This window comes from Euprymna scolopes, chromosome 3, assembly GCF_053919585.1.
Source record: "Euprymna scolopes isolate OS-2025 chromosome 3, ASM5391958v1, whole genome shotgun sequence".
NCBI lineage: Eukaryota > Metazoa > Mollusca > Cephalopoda > Sepiida > Sepiolidae > Euprymna > Euprymna scolopes.
The window spans coordinates 89,195,919-89,205,950 of NC_136484.1; the positions used below are offsets into that span (position 1 = coordinate 89,195,919).

Below are 10,032 nucleotides of genomic sequence, written 5' to 3' on the forward strand. Positions count from 1 at the left end.
CTTTGAATTGATCCAAACTAATAAGTATAGGTACAGTGTTGTTTTCTGTTCCCTCTATGATCATGTAGACCAAGTGCAAGTTATTTTGAATTGGTCTCCTCTCCACAGAGAGCTATAGAAATAAATTTATATATATATATGTCAGGCAGAAAGCTATTGTTTTCCTTTCTTTAGCGATACTTTTTTACAGATTATTATAGGATATAGTCTCATAATTTATGTGCAGATTAGTTCCTATAAATACTCAATAGCGTTCATTTATACTTAAATTTGGATTAATCCTTTAATCGATTTAGACGGAGGATCGTTCCTTATTAACGTTATCTTAATCTTGTGATTATTCGTTTTTAATGTCGACTGGGATGTAATGTAATCACGTTTTTAGTTCAAATTACCTGCAACATTAAAACGTTTTCTGTTTTTTTTTCTGATTTTTAAAAATCTTATCTAACAAAAACAACAATTATGAGTACAATTATGAGACAACTTCGCGGATATTTCGATGTTGATAAGTACACGTTGAATGATTACTTTTTAGTTAGTATTTATAAAACAAAATTGATTATTTAAAAATAAGCCTGAATTCAAAAAATCCTATTCCAGACATAATTTAGTTAGAAAATTCAATCCATATCAAAGAGTTTTCTAAACTAAACAGCCATTTTGATATTTTGTTAATACTTGAAAATAGTTGAAAAGAAGAATGAATTATTTTACAACCTTTTAAAATTTGAAGGGATAAACTGTTGAATAGAAATGATTCCCAGCTTTAAAATTCTTAACAAATCCTCATATATTCAAAGATTTGAAAGTTTTTGAAGCTATTTACATTCAATAATTTTATAAACAGGCATTAAAACAGCATTACTTTAATAAAATTAGTTTACGTTTCGTAGCAATTTTATCCCGTTAGTATAATGACCGAACGATTTGCAAGTTTAACTTTAAAAATTCCATTCGAAAAAAAATATGGTTGAAAACAATAAAACACAGCATCATTTTTCTGTTAAAAAGTGAAAGAAACATGAAAGTAAAGCAACAAATTAGAAAGCTATGGTATTGCAAAAGTGTCAGGAATGCACTTGAAACAGACAATCGGCTGTATACTCTTCTCCCAGTTCAGTTCTAAGGATTCTGAGATTGCATATAATAAGATGACCATTTTTGAAAACCGCTAAAATTAAACTGTGAACTACACTAATTGTTGTTTTGAATTTAATTGAAATTTATCGAAGAACTGAATCAAGCGTTTTATCTCTTTTATGAGTTTTAGTGTTTTGCAAAAATACTGCTTCGATTTTGCGATTTCGACTTCGCTACACGTCAACGGTCAAATAACTTAGAATGTATTACTGCTTGTTATCTGACTGAGGTGCTTGGATGCTGCCACTGATTGCTAGGGCTATGACAAAAGAATATTCTTTTTATTATTTTGACCTTCGAGTATATAACCGACACAGTTAGACACAGTTAATCAACCGAGAACCACATCACTCTATATAAAAGCATATAAGATATGAACACACTCGAGAGTCAAAACAACGAAAAGAATATGCTGTTGTCCTAGCCCTACTGATAACGTAGGTTGGAGGTGTTCAAATCTATTTCCTTCTATAACAGCTTGTAAGGGACGTTCGTTTTTCTAACAATTGATGGCTATGACAGACATTTAGTAATAAAAATTTGACTGCAATGGAAGAGGAGGGAATGCTCGTTTTTATAACCGCCCTAACCCCTCCACTACATATGAGCACCAGTTTGTTACGCATATGCAAACTTACTAAGACAACACTTCTCCTTTTTGTCCAGCTTTTATTTTGTTTCTGTGTAACGTGTATGTAGCATTTTTTGACACAACATATCAACAGAACAAATGTTGTTACTTACTTTTCCCGCTCCATACAGTCCCAACAGAGAAATGGCAAGACAAGACACATCAACCACAATGCCAATAATGGACAGATTCAAAATGGCTGTAAAAAATAAAGAAGAGTAAAACATTTTCAGCAATTTATTTATAATAATATTGGTTTTGGTGTTCATAGAGTTACATAGACACGAAATTCATAGCATGTTTGTTCCAATGTTTTACGAACTCACAAATTCTGATAAACCATTCCTTTAAAAGTTAAAAATAAGTCAAATTTAAAGAAAAATGCTATAAATGTCGAATAAATTGAAAGAACATAAAATCAAAGAAAAATATTTTAAAATGTTGCATTGCAGTTTGTATTCAGTCTGCTTGTATGATTATTGTCATTTTAATATTAGGTATGTCATCTATCAACACCACCACCACCACCACCACAACCATCACAACCACCACAGCAGGTCCAGTTTACAGGAGAAGGCCAAAGCTAACATGGGATGAAGTGATAAAAATTATAGAGGGATAAATAAAAACCTGTACAGAGATAAGTTAGTTTGGAAGTCAACTTTTGTAAGCCATCCAACACGTGCCAGTATGTAAAACATACATTAAACTGATGATGATGATGATGATGATGATGATGATGATGATGATGATGATGATGATGATGATATATGTTTGGAAAAGTTTTAATTTTGTGGGATTAAGACCTTCATTAAAAAGTCTGAAAATTTTGAGAATCTGTTTCAGTTTGTGTAATTTAACTATAAAACTAAAGGGAGAAAAAAGGGGGAGAAAAGGAGGGAAAAATAGTCTCTGTTGACGAAAAGAATGTGTTTGCCACTGGAACTTTGTTTCATGGCATACTTTTCTCCAGTGACACCGTATTCAGTTCAACAATGTGTTTGCCCCAATATCTTTATCCTGTAGTAGACTGTTTCCCCAACAACACTGTTTTCAATACTAATCTTGGAAAAGAACATGCTCGCTACTGAAACTTCATCACATGGTATACTTTTCTCCAACAATGGCGTTTGCAATACTGAACTCTATCGCTCAATGATCTTAAACCTTTGACTGCTAAAACGTCTTCTATCAACTTTTATTAAGCCTGCACACTGGTAACGTAGTCAATATGCATGGATACTTTTGTTCTCGCATGTACTCTAACACTGAGACTTCATATACTAAGCAAGGTAAAGCTCTCTTATGGTAGTAAAAAGGAAAGTCAAGATTATTTCCATCACATGGTTCAGTCTCTGGTTCATCACGTCTGACACAGAAACCGATTCAAGGTCTTTGTTGGCGCTACTGTATCACTTTCATTAATACCTTTCAGCTGAAGGTTTTTACCTCAGCACTAAAGCAAACCATAGTCTAGACCTTTGTTGAGATGACTTGTTTCATGTTGACTGAAGCATTTTGCTAGTCTTGTGCATTTTTAGGGGATTCACCTTCCTAGGTTTTGCCTTCTCCCGTTAAAAAGAAGTTAGCTTATTACTGATCGTCTGGGAAATGCTGACGGGGATGCCCAGACGTATTTTACAGACCAAAGAGCTCTTCTCTCTTTTGTGCTGACTTTTGAAATCTCACTTTCCGACCCTTGTGTCACATCATCTCACCATGGGAAAGAAGCAAATAATTTCACTTATACCTTTGGGAAATGTTTTTCCTCTCCAGCTATGCATTAAATAGTAAATTTGACTATATAATGAACCTGTCCAGTGTGGAACTGTATCCTAGTGTCCCTGTAGTGATAGTTGTTAACACACCTTTCAGCATGGCCAGGTGGTAATTTGCCCATAGGCGAAGGGATACACAGAAAAATGCAACCCATAATTCCCTTTCTTTATATCGACCTCTTTCTGTCCGGACTGCCATGAGGTGAGCACTCATATTTCTGTCTCTCCGTAAATGGGGGGGGGCATCACTCAACACTAGTTAGGGTAGGTTAGTTTTAATGAAGTAATGGTGACAATCAATTGTAGGATATGTAAATTGTATGTTAATATTGTAATATATATATTGTATACATTTTATAAAATAAATAGTTAATTATATTTCATATATATTATGATTGTGTCGTGTTGTGTGCTTTTTGTGTCTGCCATAAATGTCTGCATTAAAGAATGAGGCGGCCCTGAAGAAAGAAAGATTCCAACCTGAATGCCACCAAAGGTCAAGACGTTTCCTGGGAGAAGAAGGAGCCACACAGCCACATCCAACATCTCAGGTATGCTTTCCCTATTGATACTCCACCCTAATGACTGGCCCATCATCACATCATCATGGGACTGTTTCTAAGACATTTAGTGTAACACGTGGGTCGGTCACACACCACTGACTGGCTAATCATGTTATACCAGTTAGTACTGAGATACATTCCTTGATTTGAAATATTCTCTTATCAACACACATTTTAATTACAGTGTATTGCATTTTAATATGATTAACTTACCTTTGCTGGCCTCGGCCTGGTCAAGATCAATGAATTGGGTTGGTGCTATCGAACCAAGTTTGAAATAAATGCATGACCATAGCAGCATGTGAAGAGCACAGAAAAGCTGAAAAGAATAAAAGGGGGAAAATTGTTAGAAAAAAGATTAACCATTAAATGACATCAATGTATTTTTGTGGAAACCAATGTTTCAGTATGATATAGATGTCATAACCAGTTTTTGTCAATTCACCAAAGTTAAGAAACACTAACCTAGCCAGATAGGTAACCATGTAGGAACATGAATTTGGAAGTGGCTATAAAGTTACTTTCTTTAATATTATTTTGAAAGTTAGTGTTGCTTTTAGTCATATTGGGTTTCTGGCTGCTAATCTACTTCAACAATAGTAGGTTAAGAGATGTGTTAATGGAGTTTGATTTACTATAAAGACTTCAATGCATAAGTACTTTTTCACAGGGTATGCAAAAAGAAAATCAACACGTCAACTTTCAGTTTCGTCATTTGTCAGAATAATGCTAATGTACGACAACTCTGTTACAAGGTTTTACCAACACACTTAGAAGATGTTCACTCAGAAATTCCCTTCACAATTTAGCAGGTAATGCACTAATAAGAAATAAAATGGACAATTTAATAGTTGCATATTTTAGCTTAATGAAACATATACATTAAAGAATAAAAAATATCAATTATAAAACAAAATTATTTAAATTATCTGTTTGCTTTATTTAAAAAAACTAGCCTGGGTGTCCGGCGTTGCCTGGGTGTTTGGAGGTGTGTTGAGCAAAAAAAAAAAAAAAGAAAAAAGTGGTAGTAGGCAGGCAGACTCGAACACGTACCGTGAAGGAGGAAAAGAACGTAAACAAAATGTGATGTCTTTGCTGTTGCGCCCATCGTCAAACCGGAAGTGACGTAGGCATAAATTAAGGCTAGACAATTGAAAAGATGGAGTGACTTTCGAACATATCGGTGAAAAAGCGACCCCTCCCTGTAGAAAAGTGCTCAATTGAGTGTGAAGGAATAAATGTTTTTAGCCAATTTTTCTAGATTTGTCGTCCGAAGGATCAAGTTTCAAAACGATACCGATCTCGTGAAAATTTCCTCTTCCTCCATGTGTCTAGCATCAAACAGAATTTGCACAAACAATGTTTCTTTGTAAGACTCTCCATCTGTGGAACACATTAACACAGGTCCGTTTCCCTGCATATTACACTCCCCTCCTTTCACACACACACACACACACACACACACACACACACACACACACACACACATATATATATATATATATATATATATATATATAATGTACACTCGTGAGCAAAAAAAAAAATGGGCCAAACAAATTGTATACATTTTATCGCACTAAAAGCTATATTGAACAAAGAACAATTGAACAAGGACACTTAAACGAGACTAATAACACAGAACAAGCCATTTACTTTAATAAATGCTTAGGATGAAATCGCATTGCCTTTTGATTTCTTTAAAAGATCAATCCTTTTAGACATGCTTTCAACCAAAGTGGAACACTGTGAAGAGGAGATACTATTCCATTCGCTTTGCACAGCTTCCCACAGTTTGTCATTGTTCGAAAAAGTTCTTCCATCCAATGCACGACATATTATGGACCAAAGATTCCCGATTGGGTTTAAATAGGGGCTTTCAACTGGCCAAAATATCACATTAATTGAAGTATCAGAGAACCATTTTTTGTGACTTTAGCAGTGTGCGCAGAGGTATTATCATGTTGAAAAATAATGTTCTGAGATATTCCCAGCTTCTGGATATTTGGTAACAATCCTGTTTCTAATATTTGAATGTATTCCTTTGCATTGATTGGTTTCTTACATCTAATAAGTTCCCCAACTCCTGCTGTTCCCCATATCATTATCCCTCCTTTCCGGTGTTTAACTAAAGTTTTTATGCAACTTGGTCAAAATCGTTCTCCAGTTCTTCGATTGCACCATTCGAGAGCATCGGGAACATCAATAACAAGACAAAATCTTGATTCATCTGACCAGAAAATATTCCTGAACCAGTCTGTATCATTCTTGCGATAATACAAGAAAAATCTTTCTATCATTGATGTTCTTCTTAAATAAAAATGGCTTCTTTGCACACCTTTTAGAAGAAAATCCCATTTCTTTCATTCGTCTAGACAGACAAAGCCCTTTACCAAAGAACCCTACTCAATCCCCTTGGCGCATCACGTAGACCTTTCTCCCACTACACTGATCACCATCTCAAGGACAATCAAGACAAGTAAATTTTCAAGGCAATTTAACTTTTGCGGAAAACCAGGCCACGTGGTGACAAGTCAGAGATTTTGCAGGCCTCCTGTGAAGAATTGAAAAACTAATCGTCTAACCTACACTGCTGAAAAAGCGACCCACGGTGGCCAACTATATGTCACAGGGCACTCTAGTCAATTTAATGAAAATAACTGCAAGGGAAAAGGGCGAAACAGCCTACAATTTTTTCCAACATAGCAGAAAAGAGTTAATCACCAAAATGAAAACGATGCTTGAATGCAAGCAAGGATATATCTAATGAGACATATATGTGCGTGAAAATGAGCATGGCAACTCATGAAATTTCAAACGTAGCAAAGTTAAAGGGCAGACCACCAAAAGGAGATTGATGCTTGCAAATAAACAGAGATACATATAACTATATACATATCCATGACATGATGATAAGAGGGAATCAAGCCACCCATGAACTCTCCCATAGCGCAAAATACAGGACAAACCTTTAAAGAAATATATTAAAGTTTGAGCTGAGACATATACAAAAATATATGTGCACCCATAGGAAGCACATGAAATACAAAGGGGAAAAGTTGACCAAAGGATATCGAATGCAAATAACTTTTGTCACAACACTAAGATATAAGTGATTTGATAAAAAGGATAATTAATGAGATAATCTCTCGGAGAAATATACAAATGAGGACTGGATTATATTGGATTGTACAGTGAATCGTTGAAAATCTTCCAAGGAAAAATAATACATTTCTTGGGCATTTTATTTGCTTGGATAATACCTGCTTCTTTAGCTAAGTATGTTATATTCACCCTCCCTCATATCTCCGACCCATTCTATCCCTATTGAGTTGCTGAGTTAAATATTTTGGGGTGGGAGACATTTATGTTTAAATATGTTTTTGTGTTTGGACTCAATCGTTTCATATGATATAGAAAATAAAAAGAGAGAAAAGACATTTTTTCTTTTGCTGATCTTTCGTTCTTTCGTTCGATCCCATTAGGCGATGTCTGCATATCCTTTTGAAATCATTAATTCTTATGGCGCAATAAAATATTGTATATATAGATATATTGTATATATAGATATATTGTATATATAGATATATATAATACTCGGTGTTATGTTCTGTCATTTTTCATTTCATTTTCTTCTATCAAACGTGCGACGCGCTAAGTTATTTCTTGACGAGTGCTGATCACGAATCTTTCTAATGTGTCATAATTATCGTGTATTTCATGCCCGATACACAAGTTTTTTGGGTTTTTTTACTAATGCAATGCGCGATTCTGAGATATATCTTAATTGAAATCCCCGTTTAGAATGCATCACCGTAACATGGGTGTGATGGTGTAAAGCGTACCAATATTGTAGTTTCTTTTCATACACTAATCTGCAAAATGAGAAGATTTGAAATTTTCGAAACTCCGTGGAATAAGGTCTTTCCAGTTTATCTGTACTCCTTGTCGGATAATTAAAAATTCTGTATACTTTCTGTACAGGTTTTTAATGTATTTTTTTAATTTGAATTAATTTTGAATAAGATTTTTCTATTATATATTTGCCTATTATATGTATATGTATGTGTGTGTAATCTTTTGTGTGAAATCAGAATTGAAAGTCTTAAACAGATGATAGTATTTAAGGAGCATTTTTGACACATACTGTTGTATGAAATTATAAAAGGTGAAGTGACTCGAAATACCCAGCTTATGGAGAAGAAGGCCCGACTAAAAGAATTACAGAAATTAAATTTCAGAGAATCAAAATCCAAACGGAAATTTTGGAATAACTTGATAGAATCAATATATTACAACAAATGTATTTTTGATTAAAAGCGAATATCACTACATATTGATTTGGCTAAATAAGTTGTTCATGATTTATAACTCTAGATAAAAAAATATTGGGAATTGTAAAATGAATGTTTGATGAATTGAATTCATTGAAATCAATTGTTTCAAAATGACACCCAAATATTTACATGGGTGGAGGTGGGGGCATTTGAAAGAGATAGTGTTGATTCACTACAAAAGGAAAAGACATGAGTAGGTGAATGAGAGCCAGAGGGAGAAAGAGAAAAAGAGAAAGAAGAGAAAAAGGGTTAACGAGAAGAAAGACGAAATATATGTAGAATCAAATCCTTCTCTAGGGCATTTACAGATATAACTCGTTTTCCACCACAATAAAAAAAGACTCTCCTTTCTACTTCCATGTGCCTAACATCAGGAAAAATTTCCATGGACAGAATTCATTGGTAAAACTTCCCACTTGTAGAAAGCGTTGTCGTGGAATTGCTTTTCTACTGAGAAAACTGTCGTCTGCAAATCCAATTTAAACAAATTCCTGTCCTGGACTACCCTAAAAATAATCGCATGAAGTTCATATTATATTGATCAATATTAGTTCTCTCAAAGTGTTCCTCATTTTTCAGCTGGCATTCATTCTATCTCAATAATCCCTATCCTTGAGTGGCTCTTGATCTTAATAAGTAAGAAAATAAAAATAGTAAAAGAAAGTTTAATTCTGTGCCCGTATGTGAAAATGTGATTTGCATGATTTTCTCATTTTACGATAAAAATTCTTTTTAATGAATTCGTATTTTTGTTGTTTTACAATGTTTTCATAATAATTACATTTATTATTATTATTATTATTATTATTATTATTATTATTATTATTATTATTATTATTATTCAGTTTATAGTTTGGATTTTTTTAGATGAGGAACGGGAATTTGTATTACTTGGATTACACGGACTACTATTCTCATCTTGTTTGTTATTTTCACAACGTTTCAGTCGATAAAATCTCAGATCTTCTTTAGATGATTCTTTTCAAACTTTGAATTTTTTTATATCAAACTTGGAAATTCATACAGAATTTTGAACTGAATCCTTTAAAAGTAGATTGTACTCAGTCCGTCATCCATGACTAGGAAGAAGTGTTAATTAATTATTATGTAATTCTTAGTCATTATCGCTTCTAGTAAGGATTAAATCTTTAACCTTCAAAATGCTGTCACTTAGAACTGATTGCTAATCAACATTTATAAACGTTGCGTCACGGACAGTGATAGACATAGAGTGAGGGGATGAGGCGGTTCACCTGGGTATCTAAATTGGACAACAAAACATGATCACTCATAAAGGCTCAAAGGCCATTAGAGGAGAAGGATTAATGGTTTGTGTAACGTAGATGGTGAGACAAACATTTTGAAGATTGCAGACGATGGTTGGATTTAGCAAAAAGTTGATTATTTAAGAAAACGGCTTAACAAGAATTTGTTAGCATTAAACTTGAAAACTATCGTGATATAGTCAGCTGGGAAACAGCCTTGGAGTATTGCGTTCGACAGATGGGCAATTCTTGAGAAGAAACTTTGGAAATTTTGTTTATCTCAACATGCATAAAGGAAAATTTTTACAGTGGTTG

General features: G+C 33.9%; 1 protein-coding gene across 1 annotated transcript in view; it reads right to left on the reverse strand.

Moving 5' to 3' along the window:
* LOC145257183 (uncharacterized) overlaps positions 1 to 10,032 on the reverse strand; it is a 59,141-nt gene that overhangs the window by 22,069 nt on the left and 27,040 nt on the right. The window contains exons 2-3 of the mRNA XM_080115640.1: positions 4,329 to 4,434; positions 1,888 to 1,973 (exon numbers count right to left, since the gene is read on the reverse strand). Of these exons, the coding sequence (XP_079971766.1) occupies positions 1,888 to 1,973; positions 4,329 to 4,434 (192 nt within the window). The remainder of the gene's footprint in view (positions 1 to 1,887; positions 1,974 to 4,328; positions 4,435 to 10,032) is intronic.